Genomic DNA, 22,562 nt, shown 5'->3' on the forward strand with positions numbered 1-22,562 from the left:
GGTTTTAGCTGGGGGCTGTATGTGATGGCCAGTGGTGTTCTGTTATTGTCCTTGTTGGGCCTGTCCTGTAGTAGGTGATTTCTGGGTACCCGTCTTGCTCTGTCAATCTGTTTCCTCACTTCCCCAGGTGGATATTGTAGTTTTACAAATGCTTGATAAAGATCTTGTAGGTGTTTGTCTCTGTCTGAGGGGTTGGAGCAAATTCGGTTGTATCTTAGGGCTTGGGCTGTAGACAATGGATCGTGTGATGTGTCTTGGATGGAAGCTGGAGGCATGTAGGTACGTATAGCGGTCAGTAGGTTTCCGGTATAGGGTGGTGTTTATGTGACCATCACTTATTTGCACTGTAGTGTCCAGGAAGTGGATCTCTTGTGTGGACTGGTCCAGGCTGAGGTTGATGGTGGGGTGGAAATTGTTGAAGTCCAGGTGGAATTCTTCAAGGGCCTCCTTTCTGTGGGTCCATATGATGAAGATGTCATCAATGTAGCGCAAGTAGAGGAGGGGCACCAGGGGACGAGAGCTGAGGAAACGTTGTTCTAAGTCTGGATCTAAGATCTAAGATCTAAATCCAATCTGCCTAATCACCTCCCATGATGCTTAGTTCCTGGAGGAGCTGTGGTCACCCTCCACCATGGGATTACATACAATCTTTGACCCACAATGATACATAAACTTAACACAGTGAGCTCTCCCAAAGATACTGCAGGAAATTGCCATCTGTGTCACAGATGTTGTAAACTTTGCACCACAGTCAGCGAGAATCACTCCCACAGCCAGCTCTGACAGTTTGGGTAGAAACAGAGACCCAGCTTTGGCTGCTGGGAAGCCTAATGGGATTTCTATCATGTGAGGGACAAAGTAAACAATACGATTCTTCAGTGTGAGGGTAGTGGAGTTCGAAGGGATGTTATGTCTCCTCCATGTCAGGAGTCCACTGTGATGCATTCTGTTTTCTCTTCTGTAATTGCCAGTAGTTAGTTCTTTGGTTTGATCTAAGCCATATTGATATTGAACGCAAACTGCTGTGGGATTTAGTGGCTAGCGCTCCTTTAGGAAATATATTTCTATCCTCTTGAGATGGGGGAGTGGTACAGGACACAGCCAGTAGAGAACAGGAGTCCTTCCTCCTGAGCACTGCCCCGGAAGGACTGGCTGTTATGAGGGAACTAGAGAAGGAAATGACCTAAGGGCACAAGGCACCAGAACAGATTTCAACCAACCATTTCCAATATTTAAAGGCATCCCAGTTTCCTTTTCCAGAATGAATATATTTCTAAATACCTTGCTAACTATGGTGTGGATTGGCAGGATAAATTTCACCACTGAATGACATCTGGTTTAAAGCCTGTTTAATCAGCTGGAAATTACTTTAATTTCATATAATTTAAAAATGCATCTCCACACAAGGTTATGGGGGAATAATGTTCTTTAAACAAAGGCACTTTGTGGCCCTGTACCTCTGTGTTGATGTCGTGCTGCAATTGGAAATAATTAAGAAGCAGCCAATGCTGTTTTCAATGCCTAGGCAAAGAGTGCGTTAGAAATAAGATAATAATTATAAGAAATGTGGTAGCTGTTTTGTGAAGGAGTTTTGATAAGCATGAGCTCTGCCTTGTTGTTACTGTTTGAGATCAGCAATGCTGCATGAGCTGTTCTGGTAAAGAGTGCTGAAAGTTTTCCTTTCTCCTTATAGGGAAGAAACTTGGTTACACATTTAACAACAAGAATTTCCACAATGTTTCCCTTGGACAAGGTCAAGAGGTAGTAGCAGAGCAAGCTCTAGACATGGCTGCAAAGGAGGGTCACTGGGTTATCCTTCAGGTAAGGTAACTTTAAAAATAACACCTCTGAGTCAATTGTTACAAAACTGACCAAATAAATAGGAACACTGGAAGTGAATTCCATTGAATAGAGAGACAAGGTGGGTGAGGTAATAGCTTTTATGGACCAACTTCTGTTGGTGAGAGAGACAAGCTTTCGAACTATGGCTACAGCACTGCAAATTTCCATCAGATGGCAGATGAGGGGGGGCCTGTGGGAACATGATGCCCACATGCTATCAGCCACACCTTCAGCTTGCAGTGTTGGCAGTTTCAGCAGCAAGGCTAACAGTGAAATGGGCATGAAGGTTCAAGTCCCTTTGCTGTCATGGAGTAGCCTCTCCAGGCCAGAGGCACATCTGTGGGGATTCCTTTGCGGGAAGTTTGTGCTGCGTCTGCCCATGCTTTATCTGCTCTGTGTGCAGATGGCGGCAGCAGCAGAGGCATGGCTTAACCATGCCAAGTACATACTGTGATGTCCCAGGTCTTGAGCCCTGGCCTGTGAGCCCCTAGATAGCTGCCACATCCTGGCCTCCATCCAATGGCTACTTAAATGGAGTGGGCTGAGAAGCTACTAGGACTGTAGCCCCAGCCAAAGTGCCACCCACGGGAGCTCTGATTGGAGGATCGCCCGGCTTCACCGATTGGTCCAACCATGCTATTTAAGCCAGAAGAAGGAACAGAAAGTTTGTCCAAGTAACAAGGTGATTTCCTGTTGTGGCTGCATTGGATCCTGCTTATGCCTGCCTCCTGCACCCAGCCCTGTTCCTGATTCCTGCTCCACTCCTGATTCCTGCCTCATGCCTGCCTTCGCTCCTGTTCCCACCTTGCTCCTTGCTGTGCTTGAATCTTGCCTCTCCTCCTACCATTATGCCTCACCTCCAATTCTCAGTGACCAGCTGATCCTCAGCTCTGACTCCGGCCTCCAACTTCTGACCCTGACTCTTGCTTGAACTTTGGCTCTGGCATTTGGTACCTGACCCAGGCTCTGACCCTCAGCTGCAATTCTTGGGTGTGACTCTGGCTTGACCCCTGGCTCTGGTAACTGGCAGTTGACTTTCATGCTGATCTTCAGCTTCATTCCCTAAGCTGGATTCCTGCTCCACCCACTAGACTTTACGCCTGTTCTGACCACTAGGCCTGACTACCTACATCCTGGTCCAGTTGTGCACATACCCACCAGTTTCTGGTGGGATTAATTTCAGAGTAGCAGCCGTGTTAGTCTGTATCCGCAAAAAGAAGAACAGGAGGACTTGTGGCACCTTAGAGACTAACAAATTTATTAGAGCATAAGCTTTCGTGGACTACAGCCCACTTCTTCGGATGCATATAGAATGGAACATATATTGAGGAGATATATATACACACAGACCTGCACATCTACCAATGTGATATATGCCATCATGTGCCAGCAATGCCCCTCTGCCATGTACATTGGCCAAACCGGACAGTCTCTACGCAAAAGAATTAATGGACACAAATCTGACATCAGGAATCAAAATACTCAAAAACCAGTGGGAGAACACTTTAACCTGTCTGGTCATTCAGTGACAGACCTGCGGGTGGCTATATTACAACAGAAAAACTTCAAAAACAGACTCCAACGAGAAACTGCTGAGCTAGAATTGATATGCAAACTAGACACAATCAACTCCGGTTTGAATAAAGACTGGGAATGGCTGAGCCATTACAAACATTGAATCTCTCCCCCCTTGTAAGTATTCTCACACTTGTTATCTAACTGTCTGTACTGAGCTAGCTTGATTATCACTTCAAAAGTTTGTTTTCTCTTAATTAATTGGCCTCTCAGAGGTGGTAAGACAACTCCCACCTGTTTATGCTCTCTGTCTGTGTGTATATATATCTCCTCAATATATGTTCCATTCTATATGCATCCGAAGAAGTGGGCTGTAGTCCACGAAAGCTTATGCTCTAATAAATTTGTTAGTCTCTAAGGTGCCACAAGTCCTCCTGTTCTTCTTTTTTTGGTGGGATTAAGCCTCCTAACTTGTACCGTTAAAAAGCTTCCTGTTTACTTCCAGTTATCATCTAGCAGTGTGTGAGATACAGCAGCCACCACCTATTCTAAGAGCACCCTTCTGTCTCAGCTGGCTGTGGGTTGGCTGGATTGGTTGTGTATGGGCTTAGTCTGACTGTGGTGACATGGGATGCCAAAGAGACAATAGAGGGAAAAACAGAGTTTTTAATTTAAAAATGTGGAAATGCAACATTTGACCATTTCAAAATGTCATTTTCAAAAAATATTAAAACAAGAAATTCATCAGACTGGCCCTTCACCCAAGTAGTTTCAGGTTTGATGAATCAGCATTTTCTGACACAAATGTCCCGATCGGCTCTAACTTAGCTATATATGAGTTACTAATTTCCATTTGTGGCCCCGGCGGTTCCATAGCTAGATCTTGCAATCAGACGTCTCATTTTAACATTCTTTCCTTCTCTGAGAAAGTATTAACAAGCTGAGATAGGAGAAGGGTGTGAAGCTGCTATTATTGCATTTCTTTTGAGTATACAACCTGTCTGCTTTGTCTCTCCGTGACAACCCAGCCCCCTCCCCCCGCCCAGATAGCTTTAAATAAACACAAATATGAATACTAGATTCCTCCCCACCTCTGATGTGTCTCTACAGATGCCCAGGAACCTGAAAGAAGCAAACACGAATTTAAAATATTCTTTGGAGTCCTGTGCACGGGGGAAAAGCAAGTTCTGTCATTTCCTGTTTTGTGAAGATCTGTAGCGGCCCTTAATGAGACAATTTTCCTTTTCAGAATTCCCATATGTCACCTGTGCCTCCTGCCCTGATTAAAGTCAAACTGCGCATCCTGTTCTCAAGCTTCACTGTAGATCCATGTAGAAATCAATTTCATCGGCTATTCAGCCCTTTTCAGTGGGGGCTCCTGACATCTTGTAAGAAAATAATGAGCTTGGACAGCAAGTAATACGCACCTCCCATTTGTTTATGTACACAGGCTACATTTCTCAGAGTTGGGGGAGATGAACACTGGCTGCTTTATAGGACTCAGAACTAATCAGTATTCAGGGAAGGCAGCACGTTCCCCCCAGACTAATGGCAGAGGCACACTAATGATGGGAGTCAGGCTCTCACTCCAAACAGGCCTGGCCAGAGAGGGTGAGATGGGGTGGGCTTTCAGCTGGACTGAGCATTTGTATAGCTTGTCCTTGGTCATGGAGCTCCCTAAAATGGGTGCTAAGGACCCAGTGGCCACAACATTGTGAACATCTGATGTGAGAAAACATGGATTTCACAGTGTGCAGCAGTGAAGCCAAGACATTCCAGCCTCCTGCCGGCAGGCGAACCCTGCAGCAGGGGCTGCTGCAGCTGCCCGGGGGAAGGGAGACTCATGCAGCTGAACTCCCTGCCTCTCCCATCTCAGCTGTGTCTTTGCAGGATCTGTGCGTCCCACATCTCAGCTGTGCCTATGCAAGCTCTGTGCCTGTCCCACATCTCAGCTGTGCCTATGAAGGGTGTGTGCCTGTCCCCCTCCCAGGAGTCTGTCCAGGGCTGGATTCTCAGTGCAGCCCTGACAGAGAAAATACAAAATTAATCATCATGAGGCATCACAGGTTGCAGCTGAATTGCCCCCGTTGGCCACTCACTAGACTCATAGACTCTAGTGCCGGAAGGGACCAGCATGATCATCTAGACTGACCTCCTGCACACTTCAGGCCACAGAACCTCACCCTCCCACTCCTGTAATAGACCCCGAACCTCTGCCTCAGTTACTGAAGTCCTCAAATCATGATGTAAAGACTTCAAGTTACAGAGAATACACTATTTACACCAGTTTAAACCTGCAAGTGACCTGGGCCCCACGCTGCAGAGGAAGGCAAAAATCCCCCAGGGTTTCTGCCAATCTGACTGAGGAGAAAATTCCTTCCTGACCCCAAATATGGCGATCAGTTAGACCCTCAGCGTGTGGGCAAGACTCACCAGGCAGACACGTGAGAAAGAATTCGCTGTAGTAACTCAGAGACCTCCCCATCTAGTGTCCAATCAAAGGCTGTTGGGGCATATTTGCTGCTACCAGTCGCAGATCGGCTACATGCCATCATAGACAGTCCCATCATACCATCCCCTCCATAAACTTACCAAGCTCAGTCTTGAAGCCAGTTAGTTTTTTTGCCCCCACTACTGCCCTTGGAAGGCTGCTCCAGAACTTCACTCCTCTGATGGTTAGAAACCCGCATCTAATTTGAAGTCTAAACTTGTTGATGGCCAGTTTACAGCCATTTGTTCTTGTGTCCATATTGGCACTTAACTTAAATAACTCCTCTCCCTCCCTGGTATTTCTCTCTCTGATGTTTTTACAGAGAACAGTCATATCTCCCCTCAGCCTTCTTTTGGTTAGGCTAAACAAGCCAGGCTCTTGTCAGTCTTCTCCTTGGATCATCCTAGTAGCCCTTATCTGCACCTGTTCCAGTTTGAATTCATCTTTCTTAAACATGTGTGTGTGCCTGTCCCCCTTCTGTATTCCAGATAAGGTCTCATCAGTACTGTACCTTGTGTGATGGTACTAACACTTCCCTGATTTTGCTGGAAATACCTTGTCCAATGCATCCTAGGACTGCATTAACCTTTTAGACTGCTGTGAGGGGACTCAGCTGCTGTGTCCCTGCGTGTTTTAAGCTCCCTTGGTTCTCAGCAGGCTGCAGCAATGTTTCCTCCCTAGGCCTTTCCAGCCCATTTCCTGGGCAGTGACTTATAGTCTGCTACCCCTTCATGGCAATGGACTCCTCAGCCCACTTGCTTGAGCCCCCCAGGACCAGTGCTGACTCTCAAGACACCCCAGTAGCCTTAAGGACACCCTCTTCCAGAATGCCACCAAAGGTGAGAGCCTTCTGGGTTATAGTTTAACCATCTCAGAGGGTGAGATGGCAGTTCTGAAGCAGATAACACACAGATGCACTTTGCACAGTCTAACACCTTATTCGCTCTTTCGCTTAACAGGTAAATCACAATAAGAATACAGATCAGACAAAATAGTAAACCCTGCATACATTTCTCTGCCTCAGTTTCCCCATCATGCCAGAGCATTGTTTGGACTGGGGTCAGGATCCTTTGGGGTCATCCAGGTCCTTTGGCTGCAAAGCTGAAACATGTATGCTGAAACATGGAGTTTTCTCCCCTCAGCTTGTCCGCTCTGACCTTGGTCCATGCTCTTCCTTACTCCTGTCCAGACATTCTGTGTGTCACACCCCAAGCTCCTTCTATATCCCCTACCAGCGCCTGACTTTCTTTGTTCTGTGTTTTCCACTGCTCCCTTCTGAGAGGTAGGGTAAAACTGATTGCTCTTAGTGTGCAGTTATCGTTAGCATAATAATTGTGTGGTCAAAGCAGAGACATTAAACCTAAGCACTCCTCATTGTCCTCAATCAGGTGTGTACCTGCTGCAGGTCCTGTCCACAGTGCTGCATACATAATGCTTTCCGTGATGTAGCAATTTCATGATAACAACTTCAGAATAATTTCATAATATCAACCAGAACTCCTAGGTTGTACAAGCAGTGCCCCCAAATCAGCACGCTAGGGCACAGAAATAGGGGAAATGGATGGCTCTGGTCCATTTGAGTTATACACACAGAGGAGTCCACATAATCTATCACCGAAGTCACACTGAGAGCATCTTTCCAGCATTCTCCCTCATCTCCATTTCTCTGCGCACGTGTGAAGAGGTGACATTTAATTTTTAAATGGATCTAGACCTAATGGTCAATCCATCATTTGAGACTGGACCGGCGGTAACCCTAGAGAAGGTAGTAGTCCTGTGCTGGCCCCTGGGAAATAGACTGGGTGATCCAACAGGCCCTTCTACCTCCAGCTGTTTTCCTTGGCTGGGCTTGAAAGGAAGTTGTCCCAGTATCTGTCAATGGCTGTATTCCTGAAGGCCTTCCCTAGATGACTAACTGTCTGTCACATTGCCCTGGGCAATGGGGAGAAAAGGGTGAGAGAGAACAGTCCTATTGCCACACTGCAGGCTCTGCATTCAAGGCCTGTGGGGTTCTTATTACAAAACGGATTCCTGTCTAAATTCTATCAGATTTGCCTGTTGTGATTCCCCCTATCCTGATCTCTGTCTGTTTGGGAAGCATCTGTTACATAGTGGCCGCTACCACAGAAGAATAGTAATAATTATGGACTCGAGAGAGAGCAAATAGAAACACTAGACCATGTTGAGGTAAAATATATACATCAAGAGCATTGCTTTGGGCAGCCTGTCTCTCCAGCTCTCCTCTTTCTTCCCACCTGCCTTTTCCAAAGCTGACTCGTTCTGGATCCATTCTGCAGCACAGTGGTATATGCACAGCACTATCTTTAGCCCCTCACTAACACAGTCCCTCTGGGGCAAGGGGCTCCCTCTATACAAACTTCCATTGTGGATCTGTCTCCAGACAAACCCAGCCTCTGAGGCAAAGAGGAGCCACACCTTCAGCTTCTTTAAAGCAGCTTTTTTCAATTCCCACTAGTGCAAAGCAGCTATACAGGTGGCTATCTTGGCCTCCCGAGGGTCTTCCCTGCACAAGAAGACTCTCCGGAAGCAGAGAGCCTCCTATTGCAGGACAGGAACACCCAGGAGCTGAATTTTATGAAGCTGTGGGCCACATTTGATCTTTGGGTTAAACTCACTGCTCCTACTTCTGAACCTCAGGCTAGGAAAGTAGCCATCACAATCAGCAAACGATGTTCACCAGCCTCATCCCAGAGAAATAAACTCCCTGCATTAGCATCTGCCATTAGCAGATCCTGACAATTTGATGCCAGGAAGAGTTCAAATGCTAGTGATTCCCAATTTAACCACAGTCCCCATCCATTAGCCAAAATGCCATTTCCCTCACTTTGTGATCAAGTTAATTTAATTCTTGAGTGTCTTTCCATTTTCATACACTGTTGCTTCACTGAGATAGGGTCATGTATTAAATTAAATAACAATGAGTTCCTAGACCAAAGCTGTATGCAAATTGAAAGGTTGCAGAGCACTTCTTATTACATGTTACACACTCTGGGCCCTTTTCAGTGTGTGTTCCACAAGCAGTGTAAACCACGCGTGGTGTATGCCGTATGCTTCTACCCCAGAGACTGATTGGGGCCTCTCTCAGCACGTGGTGTTTACATTGCAGCAGAGTGTAGCAGGACTGTGGGATACACTCCCCTGAGGGCGCACATGTATTGGCCAATAATGTCCGGTATACCTCTCCATCAATAAAGAAGAGATCGTTCTCTTTCAGGAGAGCCCCAGCAAAGCAATGGCAGTGCTGATCAGCTCATGTCCCCAGCACCTTCTTGTCACTGGGTGAAGCTGAAAAGAGTAGAGGTGGTGTCACCCCCACCACATCCAATCCGTGTCTCCGGCTTGCCCCTTCAGCTTCTCCAGTGCTACAAATTGGGAGAGGACCCCTTTAGTTATGCCTTTGGACCAAGGCTGGGGGGGGGAGGGTTGGAGGGAGAAAGACTCCAGATGCCTGTTTGCCTTCCCTGCCTCTCCTCATCTGACTGCTTAGCAGTACTCAGAGAGACTTAGTTACTGGTCAGATTGTCAGCACTGGCCTGCAATGTAAGCTGTGCCCCATAGCACTGTCACAACTGAGTCAAACCAGAGCACTCAGCCCCGAATTCTGGGGAGGGTCAGATCGAGATAGGGACTTTGCCATTCTCCCTATTTGCATAAAGAACCAAACTGGAACCCCAAACCCCAGCAGCCTCAAACTCCTTGGAGGTTTGGATTTGGATTCAGTTCCAGATCTGAACTCTGGGCTGTGGTAGGTGCTGCAGCACTAGGGTGGGGGAAACAGGAAAGATGAAGCTCTGTAGGACTACCTCTAACACCCCTTAGGCCCAGAACTCTGCAAGGCAGGACCATCTCCCCACTCAAGACATGTGGGATCAAGGAAAGAAAAAAAAATCCTTGAGGATGGAGAGAGCCAGAGACTCAAGCTGCCACTTAGTTGCAGAAGCAGTTTCATCAGGGACCTTCAGACTCATCAGACAGCTCGCTAGCTTATACTCTGAATATTGTTCCCCCTCTGTTGAGTCCCTGCTGATTTCAAACCCAACTCTAACCCCTGCCTTTCAGTTCACTTCAGTATCTCTCTGGCTACTCTCATGCCTATCACCCTCTTCCCTTTCATTCATCCCCAATCCCCTTACCTCTCTTCCTTTAGCCAATCTTTTCCTGTCTTCCTTTCTCTCCCACTCTTGCCCTAGAACACATTGAACATCTACAATTAAATACAATGTAAATAAACAATGCCCCACCCCCAAAACTGACAACAGAGATCATGGAACAGCACTTTCAGACTATCGCTCTGTTGTCTCTCTTTCCCCCACGTCGTATCTCTCTTGTCTACTAAGACTATAAGCTTTTCCAGACAGGGACCATCTCTCAGCATATATTTGTACAGCTCTTAGCACAATGAAGCCTCGGTCTCAGTTGAGGTCTCTAGGCACTACCATAATACAGGGAATAATTAATAATAATAACTAATGTGTCACCATCTCATCACTAGGAAAGAGCCATTAACATTGCCTCTGCTGCAAGAATCACTGGGTGAAATCCTCTGGCCTGTGTTGTGCAGGCCAGAGAAGCTGATCACAGGGGTCCTTTCTGGTTTTAAAACAGATGACTCTCCAGTACGCCGTGCATCCTTTACTTGCCATCCCCAGTTCCCTGCTCCTAGAAATCCCTGAAAAATGTGCACATGGAATTAACTCTTTCTAAGAGCACAGCAATGGTGAAGTGTGGTAGAGGCTAGGTAGGACGGTGAGGAACTTCAAAAGCACCCAGCCAATCAGGGGACTGGACAACATGATGACACATGAAATTCAATGTTGATAAATACAAAGTAATAGGCATTGGAAAGGAATATTTGAACTACACATACGCCCCATAATGCTTCCATATTTGAGAGGAGGTTGTGAAGATAAAGCCATACATGTTTGGAAGGAGCTCAGATACTATGGTTTTGGGGGCCATCTATGTACCTAAATAGATAAAGCTGGTCACAAAGGGGTCAAACACAGGTTCTTCTCTGCCTGACTTTGGGCCAGTATTACTGACAGGTTCTGGAGGAGCCTTAGGACACCAATGGTAAATTGGATCTGTGCCCCTCTAGGCTACTGACAAGTAGTGGAGACATTGTGTGCATTATTGGAGGAGATTGTGAATGGCCGCCCATAGCATGGCTTGTTTACTTAAGGAACTGACCTTGAGGTTTTGGGCATAGTTAATCTCTCTGATTATCACCAGTCTCTAATCTCACTTTTTAGGGAGATGTTTATGACACAGTTGTGATAATCTGACAATTCCTGGAGCCCTCAGATGGCCTCCAGTCTGGTTCCAGGCCTGCATATTGCACAGAGACAGTCCTGGTCCCAATGGTTGATTTGCTGCAGGCTGAGAACCAAATGTTTGTGCTGATCATTGTAGACCTGTGAGCTGTCTCTGGCCATGCTGACATGGCCATGATTCTAGGTGAGGATAAATGGAGGCATTCTGGACTAATTGTATCTTTTTCTCATGGGACAACATGCTACACAGCCTTATAGAGTAAATATGAATGAGGGAATAGGATTCCAGTGATTCCATTGTCCATCTGTGGTCAGCTCTCATTTTTCTTCAAGTGGTTGCAGACACGTGTTCCACTCAGGTGCGCGTGCACCCAGTGCAACCAAGCTGGAAATCTTTTCTTAGCAGTGCCCACAGTACCTCCGTCCTCTAGCTATGTTAGGGGCGCACCACTGCAACCCCACTCAGTTCCTTCTCGCCACCCGCTGCTTGAGTTGAAACATTCTGTGTGGTATTTTACCTCACTTTTTTCTGTCATAGAGTTTCCACGATATTGGTGTATATAGTTAATTATAGTGATACCCTTAAGTTTTTGTTAGTTAAGTAGGGTTTAGCCTGCTGAGATGCCTTCACCAAGTTTTAAACACTATCTGTCATATGGGGTGGCTATCCCCAGTAGTGATCCCTACACTCAGTGTTTATTGTGCTTTGGAGAAGGGCACATTATGGAAAGGTGCTCCATCTGTAAATGGTTCAAGAAAACACAGGTGGCAAGAGATTTGTACCTCAAGCAATGCCTTCTGAAACAGGCAATGAGATCCACTTTGGCACTGTGGACTTCCACAGGTCGTCCAGTCCCAACTCAAGTTGTTAATCCAGGCTCAAGGTCTGATATTTCCCGTAAGAGGAAGGGGGATTATTCTCTGTCCTCTGGTCCTCCAACGAAGAGGTCTCGCAAGACAGACGAGGCCATTCCAGGACTCGAAAGATTCCTCTTCATCTTTTAACAGGCGTGCTCACTTGCACCATGATTCTTCAGGTTCATGGGATGGAGTTGGTCCATCTAACCACTTCCTGGTACCACACCGAGAGCTGTTGGACACTGTACCATTGACCTCAGTACTGGGCATGGGGTATATGTTGAGTCTGGCACTGACAATGTCAGCATCAGCACTGACTGTCTCTACACTGTTGGCATACCAGGTTACATCAGACCTGCTCTGCCTCGCTGTTCCTGATTCATCAATAATTCAGGAGCACTCAGCTGCTGTGGCTTCTTCTGCTTTGGCTGTGTACTCTGTGCCGCCTGGTCTGTTTGCAGAATTGTCTCAATCGGTAGCACCATATTCTTCACCACCTAAGATGCAGAGTGCGGAGTTGAGGTCAGTCCCCTTTTTGGTACCGAGGGGTCCATCAGCACGGACACTCTCCTCAGTACCGCCAATACCTTCACTGCAGAACTCATTTTGGGGTTGGTACCAATCCCGGCTTCAGAATTGTTGTCTGCTCCTGTGTCAAGTGGAAGTACAATGCCTATTTTGGTACAGTACTTAACTTGTTGACTGCTCTTCCATCCTTGGTACCGATGACACTTCCATATTGGCATTTGGATGAGACTGGTCATTTGCTTGGTCCATTTTGGGGACATCTTTCTCCTCTCCCTTTCCTTGAAGGCAACACTCTCAGGCCTTGTCTACACTACGAGAGTAGTTCGATTTTACTTGCATCGAATTTTTGTAATCGATATTGCAAAGTCGAGCGTGTGTGTCCACACTAAGGACAGTAATTCGACTTTGTGCGTCCACACTAACGGTGATAGCGTCGACATTCGAAGCGGTGCACTGTGGTCAGCTATCCCACAGTTCCCGCAGTCCCCTCTGCCCATTGGAATTCTGGGTGTAGCCGGCAATGCCTTCTGGGTAACAAAATGAGTCGAGGGTGCTTTTGGGAAACTGTCGTCATCCGTCCATCACTCCCGCCCTCCCTCCCTGAAAGCGCCGGCGGGAAAACAGTTCGCGCGCTTTTCCAGTCATTGACAGCGCGGACGCCACTGTACTCCGAGCATGGAGCCCGCTGCGACCATCGCTGCAGTTGTGGCCGCTCTCAACGTCTCGCAGCTTATCATAAAGGTTTCCCTGAGGCAGATGCAGAAAAGTCAGGCAAGGAGGCTACGGCACCGCGGTGATGTCCTGAAGTCTGAGAGTAGCACAGACCTGTCAGAAAGCAGGCGACCCAGCGCCGAGGACATCACAGTGGCAATGGGTCATGTTGATGCCGTGGAACGGCGATTCTGGGCACGGGAGACAAGCACTGAGTGGTGGGACCGCATAGTGCTGCAGGTCTGGGATGAATCCCAGTGGCTGCGAAACTTTCGCATGCGGAAGGGAACTTTCCTGGAACTTTGTGAGTTGCTGTCCCCTGCCCTGAAGCGCAGTGACACCCGGTTGCGAGCTGCACTGAGTGTACAGAAGCGAGTGGCCATAGCCCTGTGGAAGCTTGCAACGCCAGACAGCTACCGGTCAGTCGCGAACCAGTTTGGGGTGGGCAAATCTACCGTGGGGGTTGTTGTGATGCAAGTAGCCAAGGCAATCGTTGATGTACTGCTGCCAAAGGTAGTGACCCTGGGAAACGTGGAGGCGATCATAGATGGTTTCGCAGCGATGGGATTCCCAAACTGCGGTGGGGCCATAGATGGAACTCACATCCCTATCCTGGCACCGGACCACCAGGCCACCCAGTACATTAACCGAAAGGGCTACTTTTCCATGGTGCTGCAAGCACTGGTGGACCACAGGGGATGTTTTACCAACATCTACGTGGGATGGCCGGGCAAGGTTCATGACGCTCGTGTTTTCAGGAACTCTGGTCTGTTTAGACGGCTGCAACAAGGTATTTACTTCCCGGACCACAAAATAACTGTTGGGGATGTGGAGATGCCTATAGTCATCCTCGGGGACCCAGCCTACCCGCTAATGCCCTGGCTCATGAAGCCCTATACTGGCGCCCTGGACACTGAAAAAGAACTCTTCAACTACCGGCTGAGCAAGTGCAGAATGGTGGTGGAGTGTGCTTTTGGCCGTCTCAAGGGGAGATGGAGAAGCTTACTGACTCGCTGTGATCTCAGCGAAACCAATATCCCCATTGTTATAGCAGCTTGCTGTGTGCTCCACAATCTCTGTGAGAGCAAGGGGGAGACCTTTCTGGCGGGGTGGGAGGTTGAGGAAAATAGCCTGGCTGGTGATTACTCACAGCCAGACAGCCGGGCGATTAGAAGAGACCAGCGGGAAGCGCTGTGCATCCGGGAGGCTTTGAAAGCAAAGTTCCTGAGTGAGCAGGGTAACCTGTGATTTTATAGTTTGTGTACTGAGAAGCTAAACCTGCCCCCGTTTCTTTACCCAGGTAATGTTGACTATCCTATCCAGTTACATACCCCCTTCACCCCCCCTCCAACACACGTGTCGAAATAAAAATAGTTCTACTTTGTTAAAGCACACCGTTTTCTTTAATACTGTTTTAGCGGGAATTTTTTAAAACTGGGACGCAGACTGTGGTGCGGGGCGGGTCTAGTGTTGTGATGCGAATGCAGCTTCTAAACTCAAGGATTGACAGGCTCCGCTGCGGTGGGATGCTTGTTTCAACGGAGCCTGTCACCCCTCCTGATCGGGACTGTGTGTATGGGAGGTCTATTTGACTTTGTGGCAGGGGGAGGACGGTTACAGATCCCATGCTGTGTGGCTCTGTGATCCTGTCTAAGGACCGGCGCTTAAGATCTGTAACTGCCCTCCCCCGCCACAAAGTCACAGAGCAACCCACCCCCCCCAACATTACATCAAAACAACCTCCCAGACTAACCGGGGCAACTAGTCACTGCATCACTGCACTGTGTATGTGCCCTGCTGCTGTGCCTGCCCCCGACTATGTACCCTGCCAAAGGAGACTGTCCTGTCCAATTTCCAACCCCCTTTCCCCTCCTCCTCCAAAAGAACATGATTGAAACAGTAGTTAACAGAAACGAATTTTTTATTATCAACTACACATGGCATTGGGAGGTGAAACTTGGACGTGGGCTTGTGTCAGGCGGGAAGGAAAGAACTTTTCAAATTTTGGGAAATGAGAGCCTTCTGCTACTAGAGCTCTCTGCAGGGGTGGAGTGAGAGTTAGCAGGGACTCTGCCGCCTCTCCTTCTTTGCACTTTGGGTGAGGTGGGTATGGGACTTGGTGGCGGGGGAGGGCGGTTAGAGATGGACTGCAGCGGGGCTCTGTCCTCCTGCCTCCGTTCCTGCAGAACATCCACAAGGCGCCGGAGCGTGTCCGTTTGCTCCCTCAGTAGTCCAAGCAGCGTTTGAGTCGCCTGCTGGTCTTCCTGCCGCCACCTCTCCTCCCGATCCATGTTGGCTTGGTGCATTCGGGTCAAGTTCTCCCGCCACTGGGTCTGCTGTGCTGCCTGGGCTTGGGAAGAGGCCATAAGCTCAGAGAACATGTCCTCCCGTGTCCTCTTCTTCCTACGCCTAATCCGCGCTAGCCTCTGGGAGTGTGATTCCAGGCTAGGTTGTGAGACAGTCGCAGACGGGGCTGTGGAAATGGGAAAAAGGGAGTGAATTCCTCTGAAAGATAAATGTAGTTGTGAACAAAGAACATAGTCTTTCTCTGTGAACAAGACCATGCACAGCACCTTTCACATGCGCACTCAGCACAAGGTCGAATTCTCGGCCTTCGCATTCTGTGCCTGGGGTCTTGAACAGCACATTTGAGAAGCGAGGCAGCACAACGGAATTTCTGTTGCAGGCAGACATGGTAAGCCGTACACTTGTGGCAGTTTAAAACTTTTATATTACCACTGGCCTCATTTCACATTTAAATCAATGTCAGTCCCTGCTGCCAGCAATCCGGCAAGCGGGAACTCTGCCCCTGTCCCACCCCCTCGCGGCTGTCCCCGGGAATGATCCCTTTCGGCTGCCCCTCTCCCGCCTCCACCGCGTGGCTGCAAACCAGCGGTGACAGTTCTGTAAAGGAACGGGAAAGCAGTCCCAACACTAACATTCCCCTACCTAATTAAAAGCAGGTCACCATGGCCGACATCACCCTGATGAGGATCTCCGAGAGCGACAAAGAGAGAATGCTCCGGGAAAGCCTCCAAAGACCAGGGCCGTATGCCGCCCTGCTGTGCAGAGCAATGATCCCCGAGTACCTGATAATCTCGTGGCGCGGCAACGTGTCGTACTTCGGAGGACCCAATAAGGCCGCTCTCCCCAAGAACCTCATGCAACGGCTTTCAAGTTACCTCCAGGAGAGCTTCATCGAGATGTCCCAGGAGGATTACTGCTCTATCCCCGCACATATAGACCGCATTTTACTGTAGCTGCAGTAGCAGGGAATACACAGTAGAGCGGCTTGTGCAGGACAATCACTGAAAACCGGACATTGCTAGATTTCTTTTCAAAACTTGCACTGCCCCTTACTAAACCGTTAAGCGCCTAGGGCACACTAATCATGAACAACCCATTCTTTTAATTGTTAATATTCCTGTTTTGTTAAAAATAAATGTTTAGATGTTTACAACACTTACTGGCTGATCCTTCACCAGATTCTGTGTCCGGGGTAATGGCTGGGGACGCTTCGTAGGGGATCTCTGTAAGGGTGATGAAGAGATCCTGGCTGTCGGGGAAATCAGCGTTGTGAGAGCTGCCAACTGCCTCGCCCTCCTCATCTCCTTCCTCATCTTCCCCGTCCCCTAACATGTCTGAGGAACCGGCCGTGGACAGTATCCCATCCTCAGAGTCCACGGTCACTGGTGGGGTAGTGGTGGCGGCAGCACCGAGGATGGAATGCAGTGCCTCGTAGAAACGGGATGTCTGGGGATGGGATCCGGAGCGTCCGTTTGCCTCTTTGGTCTTCTGGTAGCCTTGTCTCAGCTCCTTGATTTTCACGCGGCACTGCGTTGCATCCCGGCTGTATCCTCTCTCTGCCATGTCTTTAGAGATCTTCTCGTAGATCTTTGCATTCCTTCTTTTGGATCGCAGCTCGGAAAGCACGGACTCATCGCCCCACACAGCGATGAGATCCAAGACTTCACGATCAGTCCATGCTGGGGCTCTCTTTCTATTCCCAGACTGCACGGCCATCACTGCTGGAGAGCTCTGCATCGTTGCCAGTGCTGCTGTGCTCGCCACGATGTCCAGACAGGAAATGAGATTCAAACTGGCCAGACAGGAAAAGGAATTCAAATTCAAATTTTCCCGGGGCTTTTCCTGTGTGGCTGGTCAGAGCATCCGAGCTCGCACTGCTGTCCAGAGCGTCAACAGAGTGGTGCACTGTGGGATAGCTCCCGGAGCTATTAGCGTCGATTTCCATCCACACCTAGCCTAATTCGACATGGCCATGTCGAATTTAGCGCTACTCCCCTCGTCGGGGAGGAGTACAGAAGTCGAATTAAAGAGACCTCTATGTCGAACTAAATAGCATCGCAGTGTGGACGGGTGCAGGGTTAATTCGATTTAACGGCGCTAACTTCGACATAAACGCCTAGTGTAGACCAGGCCTCAGAAGTCCTTGAGGCCATCCTTGGATCACCATCAGTATTAAGATAGGCATCTTTCCTGCAGTAGGGACAGGGACTCCTGGTCATAAATGCCATATCCTTCTCCTCAGTGGCCTCCTTGGAATATTTGGGACCTTCCTTGATCTACAAGATCCTGTTCTTCGACCCAGTCCAGGATAAGGTTGCCGACCGAATCTGCAGCCTGTCCTCTTGAGCCACCTCTGTTGTAGATTCAGTCGGAGGTCATACCTCCTGGGCCATTTCAGTCTTAACCCCTCATACAGGAACAAGTGCTGGCACAGGGAGACTCCATTGGCCCTGCTTCCTCCTTCCTTCTCCTCACTAGGTGATTCACAGTACTGGGCTCTCCTTCCCTGTGCTCGAGGATTTCAAGTCATACCAGGACCTCCTGAGGTGTTAGGCTTCAACCTGGGCATGCAGGTCAAGTTCCTGCAAGAGAATACTGATAAGTTGTTGCATATTCTCCAGTCCTCAACCTGAGGTAAGGTAGCTTTTCCCATAAATGAGGCTCTTTTGGAGCCTGCAATACCCCGGCTTCATTGCCCCCTACAGCGAGGCATTCTGACAATATTATGTCCTTATACAGGGTTTTGAGTGTTTCTATTCCCATTCAGCCCCTAAACTCTCTCGTTGTAATGACAGTAAATGATAGATCATTGCAGGGGAGATACAAGTCCACGCTAAGGACAGGGAATCTAAGAAAGTGGATTGACGGAGAGGAAAATTTATTCAGCCCCATTGTTACAGATGCACATTGCAAATCAACAAGCGTTGCTATCTAAATATGACTTCCTCAGTTGGGACGCTGTGTCGAAATTTACTGATAAATGGCCAGAATCATCCAGGTAAGAATTTGTTGTTCATTGTGGAGGGCCATCTGGTGGCCAAAACATTATTACAGTCAGCACTGGATGTGGCAGATGCTTCCCCCAGAATTATGGTGTCAGTTGTGACTAAGAGAAGGGCCTCATGGTTACAGAATTCTGGTATTGCTCCTGAGGTTCAGCAGAGCATAGAAGACTTGCCTTTTGATGGTTGTTTTATGTTTTCTCAGAAAACTGACAAGACTTGACATTCTTTTAAGGACAGCTGTACTACGGTATGTTTGTTGGGGTTTTATAACCAGCCCCAAAGAGAAGTCATTATGGGGGTTTTCAGCAACAGCAGCAGTATTGCTCACAGTTGGGTTTTCCAGCAGTCATCCTTTACTGGTAGACAGCAAGACTTCTCCAGAACAGGTCATGGGTCACAGAGGAGGAGGTCTTCTGGATCCAATTTTAACCAGCCAGCCTGCCCTCCTCCAATGTCAAGCAAGCAGCCATTTGGAATTGCTTATCCAGGACATCATTTCAGCTGTGATCTCTCAATCTCCATCTCTTCAATTCGGGGACAGCCTGTCTCACTTTTACAGTGTTTGACACAGAGTAACCATGAACAAATGGATCCTAAGCACTGTGAGATTGGGTTCTGAAATCCAATTTCTCTGGATTCCCCCTTCCCACTCCTCTCTTCAGGCGCCTCTCTCATGAGCCACTGCTCCTTTCGCAGGTTCCGTTTCTGCATTCTGCAGGAGCTAGAGAGGAGGACCCCCTGTAGCAGGAGGGAAAGGGATTCTCCTCCTTCTCCTCTTGGTCCCCAAGTCCACGGCAGGAACGAGACCTACCCTCGATCTCCCCAATCCCAACAAGTACATCACATACGTGAAATTCCACCTAGTCACCATTGCTTCTGTTCTTCCTACATTGAATCACAATGACTGGCTTGCTGCCCTGGATGTTCAGGACACTTACTTCCATGTGGCAATTTTCCCAAGCCATAAGTGGTTTCTGAGATTTGTTGTGGCAGGTCAACACAGTCAGTACACTGTGCTCCCCTTTGGCCTGTCCTCAGCTCTATGTGACCAAATGCATGGCTGTAGTAGCAGCCTCGCTCAGAAAAAAGAGGATTTCATCCAAAAGATAGTGTTTCTTGTGGCCATAACTTCCACAAGGAGAGCCAGTGACCTGCAGTCCTTAATGGCAGACCCTCCCTACACTCAAAAACAAGGTGGCCTTGAGGCCTCAGCCCTTTGTCTAAAATCATGTCACAATTTGATATTAACCAGACAATACACTCACGTGTATTTTTTCCAAAGCTTTATTCAAATACAGACCTACAGCCTCTTCATTCTTGGATGTCAGACATTGCTTGGCATTGTATTTGGAAACAGTTAAGCCATTTCATTCATCGCTAAGGATAAGATTTAGTCAAAGGTATTTTTAGTAAAAGTCATGGACCGCTAACAGGCAATAAACAAAAATTCATGGCCCATGACCTGTCCATGACTTTTACTATATAAATACCCCTGACTAATACTTCACAGTTCCTGGGGTCCTGGTGCGCTGCTGCTCTGGAGGGCCCCAGGACACCACTGTTCTGAGGGACCCTAGGGGGCTGACGGCTAGCCCCTGCACTGGCAATGGAGGCTGATTGCCCCCAGCCACCCGCTACTCCGAGGCCCCGGGGACTGCTGCTCTGAAGGCCTCCGGAGCAGCCCCTGGGACCACTGCTGCTCTGGGGGGCCCCCAGGAATAGTGGCACCGGCTGCTGATCAGGCGGCCACAGGGCTGGTCCAGCAGCAGCAGGTGCGGCTGGCCTCAGAGTCTGCTCCAGCAGTGGCCAATGCGACTGACCGCAGGGCCATCCAAGCAGTGGCTAGTGTGGCTGTCCCTGGGGCTGCTCCAGCAGTGGCTGGTGCGGCTGACCCTGCAGCACCCAGGACTGCTCCTTGGGTGCTCCCCGGGGCCAGCTGCTCAGGAAGCCCTGGGGTCAGCTGCAGTTGCAAAAGTCACGGAGGTCACAGAAAGCCACGGAATCCATGACTTCCATGACCTCCATGACAGAATTGCAGCCTTTTTCATTGCCTTGACTTTTTATTTTCTTTGAGGATGGGATGAAGGGTCAAGCAGTTTCCATGCAAATGTTTTCCAGGTGGATAACATCCTGCTTTTCACTGACGTAAGGGATAGCTTGAACTGTGCTTCCAGAGAGGTTATGAGGGCCCAAGCGTCGTCAATCTCATTTCTCAGTGATGTTTCGATATTGGACATTAGCAGGTGTGACATTCCCAAGGGTTCAGTCTAGTCTGTTGAACAACTGTGTCCCCTCAACTCTGCAGTGTTTTACACTGCTGTGCTGTGAGAGCCACCACTCCTGATCTGCTCAAACACAGCCTCCAGCATGTGAATCACTCCCAGCTATAGCCAGCCACCCAAGAATTACACTGCAGGGCAACACCAACAAACTACCAGTCCCAGGCTTCCCCCAGCATTGTGCGTCTTGTACTGCCCAGCACCTACCTGGACAATACAAGCTCATATAAAATCAGTCATTTAATTATTAGAAAATTATATGCAGAAACTTTGTTATCTCAAGTGGAGTTTCCCAAACACTTCAGTCCAAGCATACTGGTTTAGATAAAACAGTAAAACAAGTTTATTAACTACAGAAAGAAAGATTTTAAGTGATTACAAGTAATGAGGCATAAAAGTCATAATTGGTTACAAGTAAATAAAAGATAAAATGCATCTAATACCTAACTTAACAAGCTAAATGAATTCAAAGCAAAGCATCTCTCTCACCACATGCTGTAGAGTCTTACTGGCTGACCTCCTTTCAAACAGGCTCTCTCCCCAGTCTAATGATGCTTCCTTTGTCCTTCAGGTGATGTCGTTGCCATGAGTATAGATGAAGGGAGAGATCATTTGGGGCCTCTGTTCTCCATTTTTATATTGTTTCCTTCTCTTTGAGAATCATCACCAGATGGTGTTCAGGGAACAGAAAGTCTGTGGGACAGGAACCTCCAGCTGTTTCTTTGCCAAGATGTAAAATTCTCGCTCACACCCTTTTTCTGCCAAGGAATGGCCCCTTAACCAGGTGATAGTCCATTTGATTTTGTTGACTCCTGGCTGAGGTGTCAGTTTACCTTTTGTCTTTGAGGAATTGGTTTGTGCCTGCTTTTCTAAACTTTAAGCATGTCTCAATAATGGTTATACAGTAGACTCTTATAACTTTACATACAATGTTGCCACACATATTTTACCAGGACAATAATGATTAGTAAATTATGAGTTTTCAAATGATACCTCACAAGATGTACTTTGTACAGAATCCATTGTAGGTTTGTAAAAAGGGTACACATGGGGATACAGACGGTCACAGCTGCTACTTTGTCTTCAATATGTACTTTTGCCAAGTATGCTATTATGACTACATCTAGATCAGATGCAAATTTTGGGGAGGCAGTTCTGCAGTCATTCTTTAGGCTCTGAGCCACATTGAAATTTGGTGCGAAGGAACTGAGGCGGATCGGGGCAACAGTGCCCTTAAATAGCCCCAGGAGGGGCTACAGAGCCAGAGGGCCTGAGCACTGCCCCTACAGGTACTGCTAAGCAATTCTCTGGCTTTGGTGTGCTGAGCACACACACACCTGAGTGGAATACATGTCTGCACCCACACCTTGAAGAACAACAGTTATAGTACAGGTAGGTAACCATCTTTATCTGATGAAGGGAGCCCTCCCTGGACTCTATGCTAGAGGTTCTCATTGTCTAACCTAGTTCTCAGATTTACTGTACACTGAGTGATGGTTTTCACCATGTGTTTCTTGAGACGATCAGACCTTGTAAAAATGGCTAATTGTCATTACTTTGGAAGGCAATTTGGGATAAGGCATGAAGCAGAAATTCCCAGCACTCTCCAAAATGTGAAGGGGCTCCACACACTCTCACACTGTATATGAAGGGAATGAATTCTCTGTGGTTTGAGCATTGGCCTGCTAAACCCAGGGTTGTGAGTTCAATCCCTGAGGGGGACACTTAGGAA

At 48.1% G+C, this 22,562-nt stretch overlaps 2 protein-coding genes across 2 annotated transcripts in view; one reads left to right on the forward strand and one right to left on the reverse strand.

Annotated features, from left to right (window-relative positions):
* DNAH9 (dynein axonemal heavy chain 9) overlaps positions 1-22,562 on the forward strand; it is a 405,383-nt gene that overhangs the window by 338,890 nt on the left and 43,931 nt on the right. The window contains exon 62 of the mRNA XM_065563307.1: positions 1,694-1,821. Within this exon, the coding sequence (XP_065419379.1) occupies positions 1,694-1,821 (128 nt within the window). The remainder of the gene's footprint in view (positions 1-1,693; positions 1,822-22,562) is intronic.
* On the reverse strand, positions 15,143-17,428 carry LOC135974766 (uncharacterized). Its single transcript, XM_065563308.1, has 2 exons — positions 16,707-17,428; positions 15,143-15,712 (listed from the first exon to the last, which is right to left on the reverse strand). The coding sequence occupies exons 1-2, from the start codon at positions 17,281-17,283 to the stop codon at positions 15,237-15,239; spliced, it is 1,053 nt and encodes a 350-aa protein (XP_065419380.1). The 5' UTR covers positions 17,284-17,428; the 3' UTR covers positions 15,143-15,236.

This window comes from Chrysemys picta, chromosome 12 (assembly GCF_011386835.1).
Source record: "Chrysemys picta bellii isolate R12L10 chromosome 12, ASM1138683v2, whole genome shotgun sequence".
Lineage (NCBI taxonomy): Eukaryota > Metazoa > Chordata > Testudines > Emydidae > Chrysemys > Chrysemys picta.

What these genes read in the sequence shown, in the direction of transcription:
- LOC135974766 (XM_065563308.1), bottom strand. Translation starts at nt 17,283, where the DNA reads ATGCAGAGCTCTCCAGCAGTGATGGCCGTGCAGTCTGGGAATAGAAAG. An exon ending in ATCTGGTGAAGGATCAGCCA is followed by an intron (nt 15,713 to 16,706) that starts GTAAGTGTTGTA and finishes CCATTTCCACAG; the next exon opens with CCCCGTCTGCGACTGTCTCA.